Consider the following 27,672-nt stretch of genomic DNA (forward strand, 5'->3'; position numbering starts at 1 on the left):
TTCCTCGTAGGAAAGTTCCAAGTATATTGAAAAATCATTCATTCTTACAGACCACGTGCGAAAATATCGCACAGCTTCTATCAAAAGTTTGTTCACGCTATATAAATATAAAAACAAGTGAAACTACCCTCAGAAGAATCATCATTCCTCGTAGAAAAATTCCGAGTATATTGAAAAATCATTAATTCTTACAGACCACATGCGAAAATATCGCACAGCTCCTATCAAAAGTTTGTTCACATTATATAAACATAAAAACAAATGGAAACTACCCCTAGAAGAATTACCCATTCTTACAGAACAATTCTAACTACATTGCCCCACTTTTACAAACAAATTTGTTCACTCTTTACCTCTAACGAATGAATTAAAACCACACCTCACGAATTCCTAAATCTTTCCCAAAATTTCTGCCCCAGAAATTACCTCTAAAAGAAACACAGTACTCCTCGCGTGCGTCAAGATTCCGGTCGCATCCCTTGTTTCTCATTAAGTCGTCGCACGAGCCCCGAACGGCGAACAATTAACCAACAAACGTATGCAGGAATCGCCGTCTGAATACCATCGGGTGTCCCCATATATATTTTATCGCGTTCTTCGTATCTCGAATGACCCGACCGCCCGACGGAACTTTACCACCGCCTAACTTCATTACGTTAATGGCATAATAACCATTGCGGGCAGCGGAAGGACTTACGCGCCGAAACGTCGGCGTCGGTGTCCCTAAACAGAGCAAGAAGCGACCGGCAGCCCCGAAATCGATCGAATCGTCATTAATATGTATGAGATCTTCGCCGATAGAACCGTCGACGGCGAGGGATGGCGGCCTTGGAAGGGATGAAGAAATCGCTGGAATCGTCGTTACTCCACGAAGACGAAGTAGCGACTCGGGGGTCCCAGGAACCCGTTGGTAATTGGCCAGGAATTCGCCAACGAATGGGATTCCCTGGGACTTTCGATGGGGCTGGGGGCGGTTTCGTCCGAGAGGGGAGAAATAATCAACGCGCTCGGAATCCGTCCAAGCGTTATTTCATTCCGCGATCTTGGGATCAAAAGCTGACCGGCGTCCCTCGAGGATAAATCATTTAACCTGTCCTGCGATTGGCTATATTTCTGTCGATGAGAGGGTTATGGGTGTCTGCATTTTGGGAGGCCGAGGGGTTCCTGGGAAAAGTTAATTGGAAGAGGTGTACTATCTTGTGCAGGGAGTCGAGTAAATTTTAGAGTAGAGAATAAAATGGCAGGTGGGGGACAAAAATGCCAGATTTAAATCGGTAGGAATAGGTGTAAGTGAACCTTGAGCTACTGTTTTACTAGAAGATTTTTAGATTAGTTATTGGTTACCCTAGGTTGAGAGGGATTTTTGATCTTATTTTATCAAACTGTGAGTTACAAGACTACATATAATTTAATACAAACAATATGCAAAATCATATTATGCCAATGTAATTCATTCCCTACAAGAACCTTCGTATCCTAATCAGTCAAAACCAACGAAACTTACTTTAAATATAATATAAAATATATATTATATATTAAATATAATATATACCGAGTTTTAATTATTAAACAACGTTCTAAATTGTCATTTTTCGAACCAAATGCTTTTTATTTATATTTCAATGGAAATAACATCCTGATAAGGTTTATACAGTTAATTAATGGATATGTAATTAAAATACATGCCAATACGCAATTATGCAATTATGTACACTAGGCAGTATCGGGACCATATGCACACATTAACAGTATTAGGGATGAAACATACAAAGAATTAGAGAGGATTTTACGTTGACGGTTCGATAATGCATCGCGCTTATTGTTTATTGTTCTTACGCATAGATTGAAGCCAACGGTAAACAATTTGTCTCCTGGGGACTGAGCAACTACTATTAGATCGATTAAGTCGACATACCAGGCGTATGGTTGATATGTTTAGGTGGTTGGAAACTCAACTCCTTGTGGCAACAACGTCAGTGTTTGCCGATTGTATTTCTTGTATCAACAATTGGGGAACGTACGTCAGAGACCGCAACTGCTTTTATTGCACAGGAGACCGTGCCACCATATGTACAGGAACGATCCCCCAAGGAATTCCTTCTACTTCATTACAAAGCGTTCAATTAAAAGCGACAGCTTCCAGTTATATTTTAACAACAAAGGATTTTAACGAAATTGGTTAAAAATGGAGAAAAATAAATAATGTACAATTTCTTTACTGTTGCACTGTCATGGGAATAATGTTGACACAGTTATACAAGCGACACAACCGTCATATAAACAAATGAAGCTCGATATTTTGCTATTTATATTATTCTCGCTATAATATATTTTATAACTCCCTTTCAAGATGCATTAATTATGAATAATATTATTTCGTACAAAAAGCTCGAAATTGTTAAGTTTAAATTTTTAATATGAAATTATTTATTTCACCCACACGATACATTTTATAATTCTCTTTCAGCGATGCATTAACTGTGAATAATTTAATTTTAGATATTAGGAATTTTCTATTTTTATTTAAAATTGTAAGCATCATACTCCATCGTACATCTTACGTCGTGGCTTTAAACATAAGTCTAATTACCATTTTAGAAACTGCCATTTTCTCTCGATTCTATCGAGCACGTTACGATTAAGTGCACGATTTTCCAAGTTCATTTCGAGCAACAGAACAGCCTGAAATCCACAAAATATTGGGACGAGTATCGACACCTTCTCAGTCTCGTTTCCCATCTCTCACTATTCGCGAGACTAGATAAATCTCACTGAATGTAGACCAGCAGACGCATGGGGTCGTTAGTTATAATTTGTAGAAGCAATTTACAACAGAAGATCGAGTTTGTTGCCCCATTAATGTTACATGAAAATTATGATCCTCGAAAGATCTTTACCGCAGGGTCTGATCATGAAAGATATTAAAAGTGCTGTTATGGCTCGCGTAATTAACTCTTCTAAGATTGCACGAGAACATCAATATAATCTCTTCTTGAAATAAAAAAAGTGCAGAAGAAAAATCGTATTACTTTCAAAGCTTTAGTTTTTATTAACGCAACTCAAACACGAAGTTCCTATACATATATAACTTTGACTAATTAAAGTATGCGACGAAGATTCTTTCTTATTGTACTTGGACTAATTAAAATATTATTGACTTTCTAGTCGTTTGGAAGTAATTAAGAGATGACGTCGAGTCGAGTATTATCGTCGTTTAATTAATAATGAATGTTCATCGCAAATATTATTTACAATTTTCTTCAGTATTAAGTTACTAGTTGAAATTAAAATTCTATCAATTAAGTAATGCCTTTTAATGAATAGCTAACCATTTCTTTTCCTAAATGAAAAGATGAACAATTATCAATTGATGGAGAAGCCATAATAAATACCATCAAAATAAATACTATATAATTAAAGTGTTTATTGTAAATTAAAAATTTTAGAGGATAAACACTACAAGTGCCATAAAAATAAATAAAATAGAATGCACATCCCTTTCCACTGAACTAAAATATTGTTAATTTACATAACGGTTACCACTTCAACCCCTTAATTAAAGAACGATAGTCCCAGGATACGCGTCGATCAGAAACAATTTGTTCAACGGCAAGCAACAATTCGTAGGATTAATCGCAACATGAGTTCACCACGCTCGGCATCCAAGTGGTTCAAATCGAAGTGTTCCAGTTAGAAAGCGGATGAACAGGTTAATTGTCACGGCTGTCCGAAAAGGGGAGCTAATGCAAATTGGCGAATTATTGCGACTGACGCCTAAAAGGAGTACCGGAGCGAATTGGGGCGAGTAAACGTGGTTGAGTCCATAATTTAAGAGAACACGGCTCACACCGCCACTTTAACGGGTTACCGCTGATCAATTGTAACGATATATCATTGGACGCTCCGTAGAGCACTGTCTCGTTAAAGCGCTTACACGTCCGACGCGAAATAGTGCGAGCGATGCGCTCACTTCGCTACACCACAATATCCAGCTATTAAGTAACGATTGCTGATGTAGTTTTTACCCATCAAATGTTGATAAAGATGCTCCCAAAGTTTCTTTAAGAAAAGAATGCGAATGGAAAGAAAAGCATATTTCTTTAGATTTATTTTAAGATCGAGAATTACTTGAAGAAATACTCTGACTAAATTAAATGCTTGCAAACTGTTAGTACTAGAAAAAAGATAATATTGACCACGTAACATATAGTGGACATAATTCCATACAAAATAAAACGAAGAAATTTTTTAATTTTTTAAAATTATTTAGAATATTTGAAATTGTAACAAGGGGAATTTAAATACGTTTTTTAACTTTCCCACTCGACTATAAAAACATTTTGAAAATAGCACTCACCTGAACGTGACTCCAGACTTTGGGTTTCGGGCTGGATCTTGCGTTGCTGGTCGCATTCGAACTTCCAGAATTGTTGGACACATTGCTGGACGAGGTTGTGGACTTGACGGACGGTTTTTGGGTTTTTTGGATCTGAGCTGTGACTGTCGTTGACGAGCCGGTGCGTTGTTGTTGCTGTTGCGCGGACGTTTGTTGCTGTTGTTGCTGTTGCTGCTGTTGGGTTTGCTGCATGATCTGCTGGATAAGCTCCAGCTGTTGCTTCGTGAGGCCATCGTTGCTGGCACCGGGGGACGTGGCACTCTGCAAAACACAATTAAAGAAGAAAATTAATACACCATTCGGTAGCATAGAACAATAACAAGAACTTTATTCTCTTTACAATTGAAAACTAATTTATAAGAAAAATAATGCACATTGGGACTAATCAGTGATCTCTTCTGCATTCAATTGGACTAATTTTTAATTCAATAGGAGATTCATCGAGATATTTAGTATTTTATTTTTATGTTTCAAGATGAATTCATCTAAACCAGTCGAGTCAGATTTTTTTAGAATCTTCTACATAGATGTCGTTTTAATATTAAATATATTAGGCTCACATTGGACCAAAAATGGCTCACGTAAGACAACCCCCATTCATGTCACAATAATAAAACCCCATCATAAATATCTCCCATTACATTTATTTGTGGCGCAATATTTCAACAACATGATCCCCCTAAAAAAAAATTCACCGCCGTCCGAGTCGAGGATCAACATCGTCCAAAAGCAAAAATATTTTGGCTACCGCCCCTCCGACGCCCCGCCACCCCCTCCAGTGAGTCGCACCGACTTCCATATACGCGATGTCCTTTCGTAATTCAAAAAATGGCAGAAATATTTCAGGCGATAAATTCAGTCGGGACGTCCGGTGCATAAAACAAAAATGGGAGAACCGAGAAGGACAATAAAAAAAGGGCAATACAGGCGGACAAAAAGAGGGGGAAAAAGGGCACGGCGTGCACGCGCGCGCAAACGCGTGTATATGGAATAATGGTGGACGTCGAGCAATGGTTGTCCCTGTCCGATCGTTTTTCAACGACACTACTGGGAAAAAAACCGTAGATGCGCGTGTACGTTTCCTCCCACCCCTCCCTCTTTTCCCCGGGATACGACGAATGCGAGTCATAACAAAGGGACACGACGGGGGACGGATTTCACGATTTTTAATTAAGAGACGCTCCCATTGGATTACCGCGGGCACGCCAGGTCCGCCGCCGTTCGCGTCATCGCTTCCTGACTGTTTCTGGACACGGGTTTGGGAATCATTCGGTCGTGAAAAGGGCGAATATTGAAAACATCCCTTAGATTGGGGGCATTTTTGGTTATTACTCGGGGCACCATGGCGAAGCATTTTTATGATAACCGAAGCCTGCTCATAGGGTTCGTAGATCGGTTTTAAAAGTCATCTGTTGAATCATTGGTATATTATGGCAAATATGGTCTATATTCGTTAAGAACACGCGTCTCGAGTTCTTAATCTTTTCAGACCTGCCATTCACAATTGAAGACAGAAAATTATAAAAGTACAGATCGTCTCGATGCTTCACTGGGTACACTACTCCATTTCTGTAGTACAGAATCAAGTTCTTCGAACCTCTTTTCAATCAACAAAATAAACTAATATGTAACAAATTTGTACTGAAGGTAGCCAGGGATTGGATAACTGTAGATTCCAATGTTTTCGGCACAAATAACGAGTATTTTTCTGATATTTATGCAACTGCTTCTCACAGTGATCCAGCCATCAGACTTTCCGGGCAATTTAGAGACCATGTTTTAGACAAAATAGTGACAGACGGGAAGAAATGCTACTAGAATTTGTAGAGTATGCTTTTCAAAAGGAAAATGCAGCGAAACAAGGTATATTTGCAAAACCTGTTGCGCACCGTTACACGTAGGCGATTGTTACACAGCTTAACATACCAAAAAGAAATATTAAAAATGAAATAACAAATAAAATATTAGGTAAAATATTAAATAAAATTCATGTATATAATAAGCCATTATAAAAAACTTATTTACATTATTTCATGTCCACTTCGAATTCTAAAATAATAGTTGGTAACATGAGATAAACTCTGAAGGAAACTGCCGGTCAACAATGTGTTGATATTTAGATGTCTTCTCCTAAACCATGAATATTCCTAATGCCATCTAAACTGACAGTTCCTCTCCAGAAGTCACTCAATTTACCTCCCAGAAACGAGTGAGCCATATTTCTGAAGATGTACCCTAATGAATATTTATGCAAATTTTCATTAATATTGAAATTCCTTGCAAGTTTAGATAGGTCCGATGAGATAACTATCGAGGAAACCGCTGAACGTCGACAGGAAAAAAGGAAAAATTATATCAATCCACCTGACACGAAATAATTGCACCGCGGGGCCGTTCGCTAATCACTTTTACACCCACACAACGAACACACGGTCGAATACGGGCATCCAGAGGGGTTTGCAGGATGCGACGCGAATTGAACCATCGATTAAAATTGGATTTGTTAATTAGTGCTGGGAATGTGGCGGCGGTCGTTCCCGATCCGACTCATACCTTATTAAACCTTCATTTCGTAATTCCCACGCTGCCATTTGTCATTGTAGTAATCAGTAGGCAGTTGTTTTCTGGTCGCAAGACCGCGCGGCACATCAAACACATTTTTCTGACTCGTCGACAAAAAAAGGATCGATGGAGTATTAGAATGATCGGGAGTCTTAGGTAAAGGTACATTTATATACAGCGCATTTAAGTCTGGTCATGGAATGATAATTTGTCAATTATTATGGCAACATTGGCTCCGTCAATCATTTACAAACAGATATCCATCATATCGAAGCTTAGGAATTCAATAATGTGAGTGACGAAAGTGAATTTTAGATTTAGGTAAAGGGAAGTGAATGTAGGGACATCTTCAGATGTTCAACAGAAAACACCAAACTTGTTCAAACATAGACCACGTTCGAATTAAGACTAGGACTATCGATGAAACCTTTGTGTAGATACTGAAGTGTTCGAGTATTGTAGCATGTGCTTGAACAGCTATACATCTCAGACTACATAGGTTTGATTACAAAATAATCAATTTGTCGATGCAGCATACACTCTATCGATCACCTACAAACATATTCACTTCTACCATGACAAACCTAACAAAAGAATGATGTGACATTTATATCCCACAGGATAATAAAATTACGCATCTTCAGACGTTCACCTAAACACGTCAAACACATTTGAACTAGAATTTCGACTGCTGATGAATATTTCTGCACTTATGTACCGAAGATATAATTCCTCAAACAGTTTCAAACCGAACCTATACGCCACGAATGGGTTAAACGAACTTGACTGTTCCAGACGGAAATCAGAACCGACTTACACTGCATGCCAAGTGCTATCCAAACATCTGTGATTCGATCCGCTCGCAAAAGAACAGATTCAACGAGCAATGTTCCACGATAATACTCCCAAAAACCTGTACGTCTGCGAAATCTGAAAGAACACACTCGACCTAATATTTTGTGCACCCACCTCTCCCCACGTTGATCCGTTCTAATTCTTTCTCCTCTTTCGTGGTGCTATACAACGCGACAGATTTTTTTTTTTTCGAAACGTGGTCAAAATTCGTACCATCAATTAGTAAATTGTTCCAAACTTGAATATAAATACGAGGTACTATGTATTTCTCAATATTGTTATTCATCACTGCTGAATTTGAAAATATAAGAAATGATTTATATTCCAAGAGTTTTGATCATCTTTCTTTTATATATATTTTAGTGTCACATATTGTTATTATACTCCCGAAGAAGTTTTCAATTTTGAAACTAAATCTGATGAGTTAAAAATTGTCGTAATCGAACACATAGGCCATGTTTGGTGAATATAATATAAACAAACGGGGAACAGGGTCGTCAGGTTTCGTCGTATAAAGAATTAAACGCGCGAGATTGCATGCGCATGCAACGTATGATGCTTGTCTTCTAAATATAACCGTGATTTCGATCTATTTAATTTTTCATTTGGAATAGAATCGCTGAAGCTCCTCTGCATTATCGTGCATGCTATGACGTCAATATTAGAGATGAGCAAAACTTTATTCGAATAATAGATAGGAAATACAAATACAGCGTAACTTGGACTTCAATTTTCATTCGTAATTTAATTTGTAGCTTTTATTAAATAAATAACAAATCAAAGGTTGTTTACCTTTTCGCGCATTTCGACATTTTTATCCGAAGCATTGTGGAACAGTAATGACGAGGGGGGAACGTCGAATGCTTAAGGTTAAAAACAAAGCGTCGAATTACTGTGCGTTTGAATTGCTATTGACTTTTCCGAAGCGCGAGGTTTCGATTGTGATTTCGAGCATACTTGAAACGCGCACAATGATATTGTATTATTTCAATGTGCTGCTTAATGCGAGGGAAAACCTGAACAATTGTTCTCGTCCGAACGATCGTTGCATGTGAATTCTTTACAAGTACAAACTCTGTATCGATTCGAATGTTTAACTATTCGTCTGCGAGCCTGGCTGAATAGTATGGGGCCGACCGGTGCTATTTTATATAAACAATATTCCATACTGTTTTGAACTGCTCGACAACAGAAAACATTGTTCACTTCGTATTGTTTTTTCTGTAAAAATTGGAATAAATATTTATTGATTGTTTAGCTGAAAAATAACATTGCTTCTAGTTTCCATTAATAATTTAACAATCATAATTTTTTTCGTGGTGCTTTCCACGCTGTCTAATATTTAAACTTTGTAAGCATGTGTCGTTTCGATTAAAACTCCTCAGTAACTAGATTCTGTTCAGAAAGTAATTATTGAAAAATATAGTTTAAAGTATTGATTTAAAATTCTGATAAGAAAGTTTATCCTTGGAACAATGAATATAGAATTTTATTGTTGGTTATTAATGACCGAACTGTGCCTTATATCCTCAATTGTTTACTTTTGAAATAGTATAACGTTAAATTATATTACTACAATATCATTAGTGAATTCTCCCAGTTCTTTTTTAAAAATATTCTTATGATTTCTGTAATAATGATACGAAGAACTCGTTTAATACGCAATAACTGGACTCGTATCTTGGTTAACAATGTGTATTTATGGAATAAAAATTGAAATTCCCTACGAACCAGATACAAACATTCGAAAACTCTTTTTCTTGAAAAACTAATGTATCTCCATTACACGGCAATTACTAATTTAATTAAAATACTTGAACATTATTCCCAAATTATCTTCGAGGAATGTTTGTTTAATGATGGGAAAATGTTAATTGTCCGAATCTATTTCACCCCATGGAAAGTTCCAACGATCCTCTCGTTTAATTATACAGAACTTTTGTATTTGTTCACGTTTAATTACGCGACAGCTTTAACAAAGTGAACCACAGCCGTAAATTGCATTTCTATTTCTGCGCTAAAAGATTTACGTTTCAAGAAGCGAATTCATGCTATGAATATAATATCAAGTTTCAACAAATTCATATAAAATAAGTAATTGAATTTAAATTGCAATCTTTTCACTATATTCAATCTAAATAATTCGTTCAAATAAATCGCTATTCGATGACGAATTAGTTTGAATAGTAAGGATAGGATGAATTAAATTCAAATCGGTTATAATGAATAAAAATTGCAATCTGAATTGCAAAACAGAAATTTGTGTTACACGTCAAAGAAATAATGTGTCGAATAAAAATACCATATAGTGATTTATTCGCAACGTTTCTCGATTTACATGAATTATACTTTCATTCTACAAACCTAGATAACGTTTTCAACTCCAAAGTTTCGAGTCTTCTTCAGTACTCGAGTGACCTAAAACAATTTTCAAAATTCCCCTAAGAAATACTTGCGTATTTAGTCTTCTCTGCCTTACTTTTCCTATCGTTCCCCCATTTTTCCTTGATACTCGAGTCCAGGTTGTCAAGCACGGTTACAAAGCAGCGACTATCCGTAATCGTAACAAAATGGCCCCAGACGCGGTCCACGAGGAGAGCGCATTTATTACTCCACCAGCTCACGGATGTTCGTTCTTCAAAACGTCTCCGAAAGTTTGGTGTTATCTCTCGCTGAACGAACGAGCTTCTCTGACAAATCGTCGTTTCCGACGATGGGAGAACCGCGGAGGAGTACTAGGACTCGCTTTCATCCTCATGCCACTTTCTTCCACCGACTCGTGCTCTACATCCCTGAACACCTACGAAAACTTTCCTTTTCCCTTCCACTAGTTATTTATAAACGGGCGGGACACTTTTAGCGCGAGTTTCTCGTGTTAAAAAATACGGGTGAAATATAGTTCAGACAGTGGCGAGAATAGTAAGCGATAGTAAGGCTTCTAATTTCAACACTTTCAATTTTCAGTTATGATTCCTTAAATTATTTGCAGGTAATTTCTGTTCAATTTTCATTATATGTTGTCGTAGACTAAACGAACTTGTGGGATTTCTTTGTTTGTAAAGAAATTCTTTAATTTTTTGGATTGATTTGGATAAGATTAAATAAGATTTATAAGATTAAATGCTTGTCCTCTTAGAAAAATAGAGCGAAGCATGAATGAGGGTTGCAAGTATAAATAAATTTATAAAAAGGTGAGTATATATACTTAAAATGACCATCCCAGAAATTTTCAGTACTGTTTAGTAAGAAAAACGATAAATAAATAAAGATTGTACAAATTTGATTCAATAAAGGTTCTTTGTTGTATGAATGAAAAGTGACAGATGGAATATTTTATGGTACAGAGTTGTAGAATTAAAATCTTCTCTCGGCTAAGAAATTAAACAGCGAATAAAAATAAAAATACATAGGTTCAAGTAATACAAAAGACCTAATTAAGAATTAAAATGTAAATTATGACAGATGGAATATTTTATGGTACAGAGTTGTAGAATTAAAATCTTCTCTCGACTAAGAAATTAAACAGCGAATAAAAATAAAAATACATAGGTTCAAGTGATACAAAAGACCTAATTAAGAATTGAAATGTGAATTGAATGAATATACTATCCTTATCTAGCCATGCTATAATAATAATACTCTGAGTATAACAAACAAAATGTACCATCTTATACTTTCATATTTCTTCTATTTATCCTTACTGACTTTTAAATTATTTCCCTAAAAATTCAAGATCATAAATAAATTTAGATCCCAAAGAGCGTTTTCCACTATCCAAAACCTATCTATTCTCAAGTCTCCTTGTTTAGCTTGAGTAATGGAGCCCCCGGATCCACAAGGTTCCATCGATTGAGTTTGTTCAGTGTTCGGTATATCGCGTACACTTCTAACGCTATTATCACTATCGGTGTCGCGTATCAGCTCCATATCCTTCGAAAGTTTTCAACAGCACGACCGACGCGTCCACGTTTTCAGAATCCATCGTGCTCACGCGAGAATCGCATTATTTTTCCCGCCGCGCACCCCCTCTGCCCCCATCTCTCACGTCGGTTCCACGATCGTTTGTCATCTGCCTTTCTCGCCGGCGACCCACTTTCCCTGACAACGTCTCCCTTCTCACGTTCGCGATATTTTTGCATCCCCCGTTCTATTATTTATACGGCCGCGTTGCAGTAACAGCGCGAACAGAGCGACAAATGTCTGCTCAACTCGCTGCTGAATTCCACGTGCTCGAGGTTTTGGTCAAAGCACACCACCCCGAAACGTATAATGAGCAACGGCTGCTTTAACCTTTCAGAATTCTCCACGGTTCGGTCGGAAGTAACACGGAATATTTTTTGTGAGAAATAGCGTAAACTCGGTGCATTTGAATGTCTCTGCTTTGTAAAGCGATTGTTTTACAGAGAATAATTAATGGGATTTGCATCAGAGTGTTGATATTATTTTATTATCGTTTGATGCGATATTTTATGGGGAGGATTGTTGGAATTTAAAGGTTTTCTATTCGGGATAGTCTGCGGGGGTTTTTAATTATTTGTCGAGTCAATAATATATTGTTGTTTTTAATTGTAGGTACTAATAGTCGCTTAACACGTACATCGCCACGTCACCCATATTCGGGTGACAGTGCTTTTCATTGGAGAATTAAAAAAATTAATTTTAAAAGTTAACTGTTAAAGAAAATGAATTTAAATGAAAATAAATGTTTCATTATTTAGTTACTAGTTTGTAAACGAAATTTAATCGCAGTAGATATTTTTACAAGTATTAGTCTGCCAGTCAGTCAATCAGTCTTTGATTGATGAAGCTACTTCTCTCTCGTTTAAGTACTCTGTATTTAAGTATTCTAGCATTCAAGCATTTTTGGGTCGACGAATTTTAGAATTGAAATATTTTAGAATTATATAATTTATGATTGACCATTCTACGGACTAATATAGATCCTCTTAATAGTACAATCAAAGACCAGTTACAATATAACGACGAAATACGAGCATCGAAAAATCATTCTACAACCCCGTGACTAACCATACTCTACACTAATACACACCCTTGACTCTATCAAGAGTTAACTTCATCGCAACGACAAAATTTCGATCCCTGGTTCGATTTACTTCACTTACAATGATTTCAAAGGTGAAAAGTCACAGAACCGACACGTCCGAAGAATTTCGCTTCTTTTTTTCGAAAAATACCAGTAAAACCGTAAGATTAACCATCCCCCTGCTCCAACAGAGACTCTTTTGTCAACTCAATGAACGATTCCCAAGAGAACGCGTTATCCAGGATCGAAGGCTTACGCGCACCTGCAGGAGCCCTGCAGGATCGAAGGAATTCCCCGAGACGGGAAATGGAAGTTTGAAAATGTATTTCAGCGTGAGTGACGCGTATGTTATTGTTGGGAGACCGGCGAATGAGCATCCGCCGTACAGCTAAACGAGCAAAGAGAGGCGGAGACGCGTGGAAGATGACTGCGCGCCTGTTAGCGGGGTTGAAAAACAGGAAAAAAAAAGAAATGTTTCCCTGAAAAATTTCAGAGAGACACTGACGTGACTAGTAATAGCGTTGTCGGGGGCTGAAAAATGAAATTCTACCCCGGATGGGAGCGAAACGATGCTAACGTGCTTTGGGTGGATGTTTCGCGTGACGAGGCTGTTGTTGGAGATTTTGCAAAAATGGCCTGTTAAAGAATGTCTTGTTACTGAGAGATGAACTATCTGCGAACAGCCTTGAAGAGAAAAGTTACTTGTCAGTGGGTAAATTTGGAACCACAGATCTGTTTTTAATAGTTTATTTTATAATTGTTTTTAATTGAACTTTAATGTTTCCTTTAACGATATAATTACGATTCAGCTAGTGTGTGACTGTTGAGGTCCTCTTAGGTGACGCGTTAGGTCCGCGTTAGATACGAAGGCCCTGTATATAATAAGAGACTGTAAGGACTCCTCAGTAATAATCAGCAAGTTCACCTGCAGATCACGGATGAATCTGAGTTAGGTGTACGTTAGGTCTACAATAAAATCAATTTAGTTCCACAAAGAATTTATTTTTTGGTCGTTTAACTAAACTAAAAAGCACCATGACCAGCTTGCTTTTATTGAATTTTCAATAAGAAGAGGCTCAACAAATTAAGAATCTACCTGTCAGTTTTCCCAAAGTCTTACGCTTCCCAAATTCCTCGACCATTTTTCGCCACAAAAGAGACACCATATTACGAATTACCATTCCACTATCCCGAGAAATATTGTGTTAAAAATTCCAACTTTCGCGAAGTCTGCTTTGCGACTCCCACTCCCCGCCATAACTCTCTCAGTTCTTACGTAAACACGTTACCAGAATATCAAGGAGTCCAGCGAGGGTGGAAGGAAGACGGCCAGGTGAGAGAAGTTACCCTTAAGTGCGTCACTTTTCGCGAGACCAGCGGAACTTCCAAATGAAAATTGACGCTGAACAGGGAAAATATGTGGCCAAGGGGGCGCCTTAACACCTGTCCTCGCTGGTGATAGGTCCACGGCCTCGGGGTGCACGCCTAAACGAATTAAAACTACCAGCGCGTCTGGACTTCTCTCCCTCGCGACCTGGACGCTGAACTTGTCCGTATTGAAGTTTTTTTTACATCCGTCCGAGATAATCTGGCTTAATTAATTTAATTCCGCGAAGAAGCGCCAGGGCGTACCCGCCCTCCGACTGATTCTCCACCTGCTGGCGCGGAGCTATGGCAACCGGTTCGTTAATGAACGTTTTATTATGCGAGCCCTCGCTTTCAAGGGACGTCGAAGTTCGGATTCCATCTTTATCCCTCGATTCGTCGTATCTGAGATTTGCGATTGAACGATTTGGTTCCTGATAGGTTTGAATTTGCGACACGTATGTGCCAGGCATGGACTTGAACAGGGATTGAATTTTTTTTGAGATAATTTATATCAGTGGAAGGTGTTGCAAACGAATTTTGAGAATTGAAATGTTTTAATCCATCCACTGCCAGAAAAAATTTAAAGCGTTTTGCTTTGGGCGCCAAGATTTAATATAGATGTGTAAGCTAGGTTTTTATTTTGATAATAAAAAGTTGTATTAAATTTGGTGTTTTAAAAAGAAAATTTACACGCTTTTTTTGAAATAATTCTTGACTCAAAATGAATTGGCTTGACTCTAATGAATTTCGTTATTAGAATAGAAATATTTATTTATAACATTAACTAGGCAACTTAAATATTAACCCATTCACTGCTAGGCAAATTTAAAGCGTTTTGCCTTGGGCGCCAAGATTTCATATAGATGTGTAATCTAGGTTATTATTTTGATAATAAAAAGTTGTATTAAATTTGTTGTTTGTAAAGAAAATTTACGATCTTCTTTTGCAATAATTCGTGACTCAAAAGGTTTATTCCTTAAAACTTATTCCTTAAGTAATTGCAATCAAAATAAGACATCTTGTAGGTACCAGTGAATGGGTTAAAATGATGTAATTTATGATTAACCACTCTCTGCACTAGTACGAACTCTTTTTATAACTCTTTCAAGGGTTGCTATCGTCACAGCTAGGTTATTTCAAGATTACTAGAAAATTAGAATAATTTCAAAGGTAGGGAGTCTAAAGCCTTTCGAAATCCGATTTTCTTTTACATCTAGTGTAATTCGTTAGTTTAATCATAATCATAGGAATTCTGTCTAATACATCAGGGCACCAGATTTTCAAGCTCTTTCTTATCATCATCCCCACAAATTAATTGAGTTCTCTGAAGCAATTCAGCGGATAAGCAATTGGAATTTCTCTGAGACATACCAAGAAATCCATCGTAACTAATGCCCAAGGATCACCTACATGATGCAAGACCGCTCAAAGACGGTTGCATCCCATCAGATCAGCGATAAACATGGTGTTAGGACAGCCAAGGTTCTGTACACAAATAGAATCCTCAATTTACTATGGGGAATATGGAATGTATTTGCGTATAGAGATACCACTGCTCCAGCAAGTCAATAGTTTGTAGTTGGCTCTTACCCACATCAAGAGATTTGCCATTAATAAATGTCTAACGATCACCTGCATCCAAGATTCTTAAAAAATGGTTAACCTATTCACAGCCAGGTAAAGCGTTTCGCCTTGGACATCAAGATTTAACACAGATATTTAATCCAGATATTTTAATAATAAAAAGTAATATTACAGTTGTTGTTTTAAAAAGAATATTTACGATCTTCATTTGCAATAATTCGTGACTTAAAGGGTTCTGAACTTTTATCCCTTGAATAATTGCAATTAACTTGAACTACGAGACGTCTCGTAGTTGGCAGCGAATGGGTTGAACATGATTGAATCAGGAGAATAAATATCCGAATGGAAAGTTAAATCTGGAATAAACAACCTACACAATATTAGGTTCTTGACATGTTTCTTTATTTATACGTGTAATTCTACAATGAATTATGTTGCACTCCCAGAATTATAAAATTAGAACTGACTGATAGATGATAATTTCCAACGGGTGTATCGCAAAATTCACATCAGATCATCTTCCATTAGTTGTGGACAAAGTTTAGAGAAACTAATTAATTATATGTCAAGTTCTGTTATACCGTCTTGATACAAAATACAACAATTTATTCATTTTTTAATTGAGTTGTGTATATGCTTTAAAAATAAGAAAACATTCATCAAAAGAATCTCAGTCTTATAAGAAACATTATGTAAACGTTGCACAAACATATTAAACATACTTTTCTGTTTCAAGAACCATGTTCAACAGACGTATTTTACCACGAAAATTCGTCGCCAATAACCAGTCACCCTGTACATCTATAAATGTCACCCCGGCACCGTAGCCAATCGAAACGGAATTCCACTTTAATACCAGCGTCGAATACCAACCCCCGATGATATTGCAATTAGGCCTGTGACAGTCGATCGAACAGAGGTCACCCTGTTGCACAGCGTGTACAAGGTGTTTCGCTAGTTTCGTTGCCAGCATTCATGAAATAGTTGCTATATTATTTGCTTCAAATTCGATCACGTACCTAAGTCTTTCGTATTACTTCTCTTTCTAAAAAAGATTTTTCAAATTAGCCAATAATAGTGACTTCACTTCTGTAACGAATGTTGAAGTAATGTTATTTACTTCGAATATTGTATTTACCTATTTACAATCACTACACTATCCCCACGTGTAACTAATCCACTGTTACATCTAGTGTACCAAATAAACAACTCCATTAAAGTATTCCCAACAAACCTGCAGATAAACAACAGCCCACAAGTCTATAGCAATCCTCAAGAAAGCCAAAAAGTAACCAGTCGATCCTGCATTTCCAAGTTCAGGAAAACCGAACCACGAAGAAGAAGCAATTACTCAAGAACGCCCAGTCGCTTCCATCGCGAGAAGCCTACCGATTATAGATAAATCAATTACCAGCGTTCCCAGCCAAAGGAACGATCCTAAGGGGCAAAATCGAGCCGACAGGAACAAATTACCTCAGAGGTAATATGCGTGGCTGGTTCGAAAGCCGCTTCCGCGAAAGCTGTCAGTCTTCCCGTTGGAGCAGCGTTAAAAGACTAGTATCCTCAGGGTCTCTCTACCAACCTGTGCCTGGAGGGAAAAGAGGAACAGAGACGCAAAAGCAGCGACGACCGCGTATGCGCGTAACTTCTGGAAAAGTTCCGCGGAACGAGCTAACAAACGAACTTGCCCATTCGTCGATTCCCGTTGGAAACTCGACGATTTGTGTAGCGAAACGATGCCAGGCGTAGTTTCCAAATCGATAAGCTGCGGTATTAAACGCTCCGCGTGGAACACGTTTGTTTCTGGTCTTCCTGTACGCTGTCCTCGACCTGCGTGAGCGGAGAATTTGTTTCAGGGACGAGGATTGTTTTTGGGACTGGACATGTGAGATTTTCTCTCAGGGTTAACTGATTACTTTATTTTGTGCTACGGTTGATGCGAGTGTTAATAGAATATATTATTGAGAGAATAGTAGGTATATTAATATATTTGTAACAAACATTCGAATCAATCGTCATTCGTCAACCAAACCTCGTTCAACTCTTCTTCGTTTCGTACATCGAGAAAGAATGCCTAGGTGACATATTAATATTACAGCAAAATCATATCCTCGGTCATTGTTTGAACAAAGATCGTTAATACATAGTTTTACTATTGACAAAAAATAATTTTTAGTTATTTCAGCTGATAGATATACAGATATAGACAAATTTTCCACGAGTACAGTGTTCGATGAATTCTTATTGTGAAACGTGATTGTTATTAATATTTAATCGACAATTGAATGTTACTGTATGTATTGTAAACATTTCATTAATTCATAGATGTATATATTTAATGCATTTTGAAGTTTCAGATTCTTATAATAATATTTTTCGAGAAAGTAATACATATTTCTGAATATGAAAAGTTAAGAAAAAGTAATCGTGAGCAACTTTTCTATATTTGAATATCTATTGATCGGAACAATTAAAATTTATTATCTCCGACATAATTAAACACTCATAATGTAGAAAGTAATATTTAGTCTTAGATTAAACATTAATAACAATTACGGTTTAGAATAAGTATTCATTCGATACATTAATCGTGAGAAATTTGTTAATAATTTAACATGTATTGATTAGACCAACTAAATATTAATTTCTGACAATAATTACATTAATTATTAACAATACTTATTATTTAAACAATGATTAGGAATATGATTTTGCTGTGATATTAGTATCTCAAGAATTATTGTTTCGATGGATTCCACGAGCCTTTGACGCGACCGTCGCGCGGTTGTTGTTTGCCCTTCCCCTTCTCTACTTCGAGACGCACGAGCGAGCCGCGACCCTCGACACAGGTATACGAAGGGTGTGGTCTCAATGGTCTCATTCTACGACGATCCTTCGGTCGATACGGATCTCGCGATCGCGCGTCCGCGTCTCGCGTCCCTCCTATTTGTGCGTAGTGTAGTTTCCCTTAGTTATCGTAGTTTGGTATTACTTGTGGGTATCTTAGTTTAGTTTGCTTAGTTTTAAGGCATGTACCTAAGTTAGTTTTAAGGCATGCGTGTACGAGTGTCTTTCCTCTGTCAAATAATTATTAATCATTTGTTCAATTCTTTTGTTTGTTCGTAGGTCCATATTGGACTCGCAACTTCGTGCTTCACTTCGGTCACTACTGCTTGATGCTATAAGCAGAGTGACCAACCATGTAACTGGCCGAGATCGGTTGCCGTCCTCTAGTGAGTCTGATTTGAGAGAGGGTCAATCGACGCCTCCGAGGAATCCTCTACTCTCTGTACGCGTCAGGCGAAGTCCAGGCTCCCGACGCAGCGCAGCTCAAAAGAGCCGTCAGACGGATGCAAGTCGTGTCCTGGACTCCTGACGTTGTGCAGAGAGTAGAACTCCGTTTCGGGACTCTACGACCGTCAGACATAGCTGGTGTCGCCAGGGCAGGGCAACCTGACGCGGTGCTACCTACGTCGTACACTGTAAGGTCGGATCCGGGCCCTCGGCAGCAGGTATGCAGGGAGTAGAGTACTGGCGGAGACGTTGATCGTCTTTCTCTCGAATCAGACTCACCAGAGGAAACGGGACTGACTCTGTAAGTCCAGTTTCATGGTCGCGTCGTGTCGCGATTTCCATTTAGCTTCCATTTAGCTCAAATAATTATTTGGCAGAGTCAGACTTAGACTTTGGAAATCAAAAGGACTTTGTTTTCTTTGATTTCTACGGTTTCGTACTTAGTATTAAGCTCGTCAACTCTATGTAGAGTATGCATCTACGTATGTATACTCTATGTAGAGGGAGATCGAAGGAACTTTGATTCCTTCTATCTCCGGGTCTCCAGTCGCAGCAACCTCCACGCGGTGAGACCTGGTAATCGGTATTATTCATGACGAAGGATTGTTCGTCACGAGCAATATCGAGAGCTAATGGCTGCGAACTTCTAATAAGATCTTTAGATATAAAAAGTGCAAAAGTGTAAAGTGCAAAGTGCAAAAGTGCAAAGTGCAAAAGTGTAAAGTGTAAAATGAGTGTAAAGTGATTGTAATAGAGTGTAAAGTGTGAAGTGTTAAAGATAGGAATTCCAAATAACCCAAGAAATATTTCTATTTAATCTGGCGTTATGAATAATTAAATTCAAGGGCAGAGAATTCATTTCTGAACCCAATAAAGAATTACGAAAACATATCATTACGAAATCACTCCATGATTCAAGTATTCCGGAATTGTATCATTTCCGAGGCACTTTAATTCAGAATCATTTTAATACAGAAGCACGAGAAATCATCCCCGTCGCGAATGCGCTTGCCCCAAAACGTTAATAACACCGGAATTCTCTTCGACGTCCGCCAAAAGTGTAAACAAAGCGTCGTTTCGTCCGACGAAATTACAATTACCGCACCGCGATGCGGAAATTCAGGCGCATCAACGCCGCAATCAGGAACGCGGAGCTCGGTTTTTGGTCGGCGTGTTTAACATGCGAGTGTGTTCATGCGAAACAAAGGAGCAACGTTACCTGTGAAGGTGATGGCGGGGCTTGAAAAAAGTATTCATAGCGCGGCCGCGAGGCGCGGCGAACAATGAAAAATACATTAAATGAAACTATTCGCCAAGGGACGGCTTTGTGCGCGAATATCGAGGAAGCTGCGTACGCGGAAAAGCAAATTCCGCGTATCCTGCCCCGAGTCGACAGGTGGAATTCAAAAGCACCGAGAACCTGATAAGATCTCGACCTGGTTACGTTCCGTACGCAACGCGTTGCCCCTGGCTCTTGAAACGGGAGATTTCCTCTCCACTTAACGGCAAAACATGGATTCACTCGTTAATTCAACGTTGTCAGTATCACTTTTGACCTCTGGAAAAATTCTACGAAAGGATATCGATTAATACAATAATTCTGATTCAGTAAACGCTTTGCATTAACACCTTCAGACCAAGTAATACATGTACATATACTGATTTAAATAAAAATAATAAGTTTTGCACTGTTAATGATTGTTTAAATTTTCATCTTTTTCAATACAATTTCTAGGATATACGAATTTATAAATTTCATGAATATTTATTTTCGAATAAGTACAAGTATAAATTTTTATTTTCAATATAGAGTATCCTTGACTCGACATCTATCGAATATTATCTAATTTTGAAGAGATATCTTCCGATATCTTTCTGATTCAATGTTTCATATTACTGTACAATGAATATGTACAATTAGCATGAGTTGTCATAGAAAATGTTTTTAAATAAATTTGTTACTTCTCCACTCGGTATGTATCCGTTCAAAAATTGTTTTCTTCCCCTTTAAAAAGAAGTCAGATCTAAAGAGATTCATGTACACGTATGTGTAATCCGCAGTTTAATTATCAGTTTCAATTTTAGTTCAACTTTTCAATTACCTCTAATTTGATAGAACTCTCCATTAATAATTATTTTAACTATTCGATAATGTTTCGCAGGATATACATATAGAAATGATGGATTTCGTAGGGTGTATGTAGACCACACTCGTATCATTGTATTACGTTACCATAATCAAGGCAATTTCGCGGATTTGTGTTTATAATTCTTGTTTCGAATTAGCAATGGATTATATTCGCTTCGCACGGCCGTTTTTGAAATTTATTGCCAATGTTCGCGCCGTTGTAAGCTACTTATCTCCAGGGAAGATAAAGCACAACAAATCAATAATTTAATATTACCAGTGGGACTGAATTAGAATGCACTTTTAGGATCGGGGCAGTAATACGAAACATTGAATCAGAAAAATATCCGAAGTTATCTCTTCAAAATTAGATAATATTCGATAGACGCCGAATCAAGGATACTCTATATTGAAAATAAAAATTTATAATTATACTGTTCGGAAACAGGTTTGAATGTTTGAAAAACTATAGATGGAATCACAAGTAAATATTTCTTAAAGGAATGTGAACAATTTAATATTCATTACGTATATAAGATTGAGAATAATCGCTACAATTATTAACCAAATATTAGATCTCTGAAAGGTAGCATATGCATAAAGTCTTTTCATTTATAATAAACATAATTCAGATGGTATGATGTGCTTGTATCCGTAATAAATATTTGATTTACGTAGAGCATCCTATTTCAACAGACGTTCCTACAGTTTATTCGGTCTATGTATCAATACACTCGAAATGATTTATTATATCCTCGATTTTTCAATAAAATTCGCGCTGAGGAGTTATCGTGATAGCAACTGACTCGAGAAGGGAAAATAGAAAAATATTTCGTATCAAGTTGAAAGTCTCGCCGAGGCTAAAACTTATATCGATCCTAAAAATAGCAGCTCGGTCGGGATCTTGAAATAATATTTTTGCTTTCAGAAATAAGATTTACCTTTTATCACGTCTAGTAGTACTCTGTTTGGGTAACCTAGTTTCGCATCGTGCACGATAGAACAGGAGATATCCAACGTTCAACCGATGGGTTCGATCTTCGAGGGTATTTACCAGTTTAAAACAGGAAAAAGAAGGCTCCCACTGTTTCTCTTGGTCTACAATTCTGAGTGCACTTTGTAATTTAAAGTCCGCTACGTAACGTTAAGGGAATCAACTGTGAAGTCGGATAAGAAGAAACGATTGAGTCGCTTAGGTGTAATTCAAAGGAATCAACTGGTGAAATTAAGGAAGGCTGAGTGCTTTTCACTTCGACGTTTTGCTCGAAATGTTGGCCTTCTTCAAGAATGATTATTTTTTATGTTAATTTAGATTGAAAGGTGCAATAATAAATGAGTATAGAATTTCAGACTTCATTAGTAGCTTAGTGTTCGAAGTCTTTTATTCGAAAATTAGATGAGAAATAAAACGCATAGCAATTCATTCCATTGAATAATTCTTCAGACACGGTTCTATTTCTCCAACGTGAAAAGTACTTAATTTAACTATATACAATTCAGATTTAAATTTCATCAAATAAATAACTCATCAACGATCGTTTATCATTTATTATCTATTTAAGATTTTTATTTAGACAGAGATTTGGTTCAAGAAAAATTGTTTTTTACTATAATTGTTCACAAATAAAATCAAGTTTATTAACTCAAGAACCACAGCTTTGAAAATAATCGTCAAAGTAGGAATATCGGCAAGGAGACGATTTTGACTTTCATGCGTAGTAAACATGGCGTCTGAGGGTTTCCCTGGCTCTTTCGGTACAAAGGAGCGGTTATCGAAAAAAAGGAGGGAACGAGGACTGTGGATTTTGTCCCCGGAGAACACAAGCGAGCCACAAAACTCCAAGTTCTGAAAGTTTCAGGCGATGCGGTGTGTAATCGGGTCGGGACCTTATCGAGTTTTCGTACTTTCGAATTCCACCCGCCTGAAACGGAAGGCACGCCGCAAAATTTGCTTTTCAGCTTCGTAGTTTGAGTCTCAATGGATAACTTTTACTACGTGCAGACGGATTTAGCTTTCGCGAGGCGCCAGTTCAACATATTCTTACGTCATATCGTGGAAGGACGCGGCAACGAACTTTCTTACAAAATGGGGGAGAAAAATCAGAGAATTTTTCGTTTGTCAGTATTTTCTGTCAATTAAATTAAATAAGATAAAACATTTGGTTGCTTTATGACGTTCAAAGTCGCAACTACTGGATTTTTAGTTTCTGTATAGATATTAGGTAGATTAGGTTGTCCCAAAAGTTTCTTCCGCGACTTGCACTCAGTTATCTTGTGTGGCAGTGTTTATACAAATAGACAACCTAATTTCTTAGATGTTAATGTTGTAACAGTAATGGAGCCAAATGAATCGTACCTAATTCAATAATGTAACATTAGACATAAAATATTGCGTATGTATTACTTATTAATGAAATGGAAGAAACTTTTGGGACAACCTAATATTAGTATTAAAAGACATTGACTGTTTTTAATAATTCAGATAAATTTAAATTAAGCAAATATTTTTGTTCACATCTCAAGTGTCTTTTATGGTTTCCAATATTAGTCCTAAATATTGATAAACATTTCACGTTAGCAATATTTCTCTTCCTTTTTACAGAATTTCAAAAACATATGAAAGTCTCTTTCAGAGTAAAAAATGGCAAACCTTAGTCTTCAAACGATTTCAATTTTATCTTTTTCGTAGCTTTTAATTTGTTTCGTGATAGATTCAAAAGGAGAGAGACATTAATTTGTGTTAATGGTTCAAACAAATTTAAATTTAACCATCTAAAAATTTATTCCTGAAGCACCTTTTACGTTTCAAAAGATCAGCACTGATTTGACATGCTTTTCGCGTGTCCTTATGTTTCTCCTCCTTTTCACAGAATTTTAAAAATATCAGAAATAAACTCCCGGAGCCGGAAAAGGGGGAATTTAATTTTCAAACAATTTCAGCATCCCCACTTTCGCTATATTTAATTTGTCTCTTAGCAGATTCAAAGGGAACGACATATTAAAGGAACTGCAATTTCCTAGCGTGCCCAGCATCGACTAGTTTTAATTACATTTTTCAATAAAGTACAATCATCGTACGTGCGAATGTGTAATCGAATTTTTCCATTGGACATTATTCCCTTGACAATAGACGAAATAACGTCGGTTCAGTTCTCCCGCTGGAAATGTTTACGTTAAATTAAATCGTACAATTGAATATTTTCTTTATTTTTGAAAACTGTGATTGTTCTAAGATTCAAAGAAGTATAAAATTGAATTCTTTCTAATTCTCCGCATCGCTCTTAAAAACACTAGTCGTACAAACAAATAAAAAGGACATTTCTACACACGTTCATGGATGCAACAAACAATCCCATCGAGCCAGCGAATGTTCGCTCCAGACGCAAGACAATGGGCACTCAATGTAACAAAATTTAGGGAAAGGAATGCTCATCGAGTAGCATCGACGCGTATGTAACAAACAGCGCAGGATAAACCTCCGAGCTTCCAGAATGGACACGCGAAATCGCATTCAATCCCCTTCCTTCCTTCCAGTAGCAAGAAAAAAAAAGGAACAGACGCATTTGCAAGTGCAAGTTGAACCCCAGCACTCGGGCGCTGCGCGTCCGATGTAATTCCGATGTTTTTCGTACGAAAAGAGGGGGCTGGGAAATGCACGCGGGGGCGCGGTGTTTTTAAAATTCCACTATCACCGTCAACGGATCGGATCGTGCTCCGATTCCGTTTCGTTTTTCAAGCCTCTGGGAAAAAAATGTTTGTGCTTCCACGGCGCCTGCTCGCGGTCAACGGTTCGCGCAATCAAAACTGAAACGCGCTGTAAACTTTTTCCTTTTTTCACACTTGAAAAACACTTCTCGCTCGAAACCCACGGCGACTGAAGCGTAGGAAAGTTTTCGCTGGTAATGGCTCTGTATCTCCCCGCGCCGTTGAATTAAATACTTTAATAGCGTTGTTTCCCATGCGACGCTCGTTTTGCATCGGCGAAAAAAGCTCGACGCTGCTTGAAATGCGCGTTGCATATTGAGTGTTGGCTCTGCGAGTGAAATTTTTGAGAACGTTTCGAAAGTAAAATTCCTCTGTTGTTGTTGACGGGAAGCTGGAATTCCCTGCGGGGTAAGAGTAATATTTTCGAGGCGTTTTAGCGAAATAACGGCTTGTTTTTTTTGTTTAAAAAAGAATCGAAGATAACAGAACGGGGTTGATATAATTTATTTTTATGGGTTCGAACAGTCGTACGAAATTTATTTTAAAAAGTATTCGCATGGAAGAAGTTATAAATGCACAGCAAAGAATTTTCACAAAACTGAAAACTATTTAGTGCGAAGCAACTTGTACTCCGAAGAGAAATCATAATTGGCACAGTCAAAGTTTCCTTTTTTTTTATCGCTTTTATTAATTAATAAATATTTCCTGTTTTATAGTTTCTTTTCAACATAGAAATTAAAAAGAGAACAGAAATTTGATTACTTAAGGTACACCAATGTTCATACTTAAACAAATTACAATTCTAAATTCTAACTTTGATTGAAACATTTAGATATATACATATAGTGTGCATGGATTTCTGAACTACTTTTCCTATGGATGGACTTCACGAATACCTAACGCTTTCAGGAGTGAATTAAAAGGCTCGGGAGTCATTGCTATACAAAATGTCACGGTGGTTTAACAATCGAGACCGATGGGCAAACACACTCGCGCATAATTCGACGTCGGTGAATGGACAGCCGCGCAGGCATTTCTGGAATTATTCCGTGGAAGCATTTACACTAATCGCCATTCCTAGGTAGTTTGTAAATTTCATCGCAGAATACCATAATTGGACGAACGAGGCACCTGGTTATACGGATGCAGACAGATGCGGACCGAAATAGTTGCCCGACCACAAGTTCAAACAAATTATGTTAGGGTACCGATAGTCTTCCGTGCATCCCAATTTAGACAAATTCCGCTCGACTTATTACTTGGGAATTCTGCAAGATATTCAGGACACCTCAATTATGGTACTTTGTATTTCGTGCTCAATGAATATTTAATGTATCTTTCGACTACTCTAGAGTATTTAAACGAAATAACATATACAATATTTCGTTTTCGTGTATCGCATCACTTGACCGTGATTAGGTTATATTACATATTAATTTAGTAAAATCAATTGTAATATTTGTAGGTTCTAAATATGACTCCAAATCAGAAAGTCTAAATTTTATTCATTCAGATATATTACAAATATTGTAATGTGTATTGTGAATAGCATATGTACATATATATGTATTTAAAGTATCATACGTGTGTTCATTTTATATATTTATATGTATATTAATTATTATATATTCATAGATAATATACGTATTTTTATCTATATCTATATTTTTCAAATGTATTAATTATGAATATAAATAAATAAATGAATAAATACGTACATAAATGCATGCCTATTAATCCTATTTCTTTTTAAACGGCACCTATTCCAAGTTTGCTATCCACATCGTTTCATAAACTTCGCTGCCAATTTTGCAATCTTCGGTTCCGTGTAAAAATAAACAACGTTAAAAACACCGACTAATTGTGTCGGTGCCGATTTATTTTTTGCAAGCGCGCCCTCGAAACCCCTTGTCAAAACGTCCCACTTCAAAGTGTAAATCATACGAAACACTCTGACGTTGACAAGAAGCGTGGCTCGCGTAAACAACTGACTAAATAAATTGCAAAATAAAACAGCGGAAGAACGACGCTCGGCAATTAACAAACGTAACAAGCGGGCCAAACAAACACTTAATCTGATCACCACCGTCAAACTCTGTTCCCTCCCGCGACAACCTCTGGTCTATGTTCTCATTCGAGGATAGAATATTCACCATGCGAGGTGTATGGACGGTTTCCACTCATCTATCGCAGCTGTAAACTGTGCAGTTGCCACAGTCGTGTTTCCAAAGACCCTTAAAAGGCCATAGCGTGGCCAGCGGAACGATAGAAGGCATCGATTGAAGTCAAATCCGAAGATACTCATCAATTCTTTATGATTTGGTTCATGAAATGTTTTAGGAGTGGAGTTGGAATAAAAGACCAGACAGTGGAGAGCGAGGAATTAAATAATTATGGCCCGAAGAGTATGGATCCTTCCAATGGTACTTACTGATTTAATGGCTATGGTGCAATGATAATGGAATTGTAAAAGGATTTTTATTAGTAGGTAAATGTAATGACTCCGATGTTCATGTGATGGCTTCTGTAGTGGTTTCGAGTGATAAAATCGTTTTTACTATTGCTTATTCAGCGTGGTTCCAAGATGGAATGATAAGGTAAATTACATTAAAATTCGAATGATTACGACATTGTATATTTAGAGAGCAATGTCAGTGAATTAGCGAGGATTTTCCCATGAAAATGAGCGCAAACACGACTCTATTTGGACTATTATTTATTATATGAATGCATGTA

General features: G+C 37.3%; 1 protein-coding gene and 1 long non-coding RNA gene across 5 annotated transcripts in view; both read right to left on the reverse strand.

Annotated features, from left to right (window-relative positions):
* LOC128880023 (uncharacterized) overlaps nucleotides 1-27,672 on the reverse strand; it is a 678,051-nt gene that overhangs the window by 108,141 nt on the left and 542,238 nt on the right. For all 4 annotated transcript variants that reach the window (XM_054129644.1, XM_054129645.1, XM_054129646.1 and 1 more), the window contains one exon: nucleotides 4,358-4,657. In XM_054129644.1, the coding sequence (XP_053985619.1) occupies nucleotides 4,358-4,657 (300 nt within the window). The remainder of the gene's footprint in view (nucleotides 1-4,357; nucleotides 4,658-27,672) is intronic.
* On the reverse strand, nucleotides 16,669-17,347 carry LOC128880035 (uncharacterized). Its single transcript, XR_008457740.1, has 3 exons — nucleotides 17,283-17,347; nucleotides 17,044-17,194; nucleotides 16,669-16,854 (listed from the first exon to the last, which is right to left on the reverse strand). It is a non-coding gene; the product is annotated as an uncharacterized LOC128880035 (long non-coding RNA).

The sequence above is a fragment of the Hylaeus volcanicus genome, chromosome 7, assembly GCF_026283585.1.
Source record: "Hylaeus volcanicus isolate JK05 chromosome 7, UHH_iyHylVolc1.0_haploid, whole genome shotgun sequence".
NCBI lineage: Eukaryota > Metazoa > Arthropoda > Insecta > Hymenoptera > Colletidae > Hylaeus > Hylaeus volcanicus.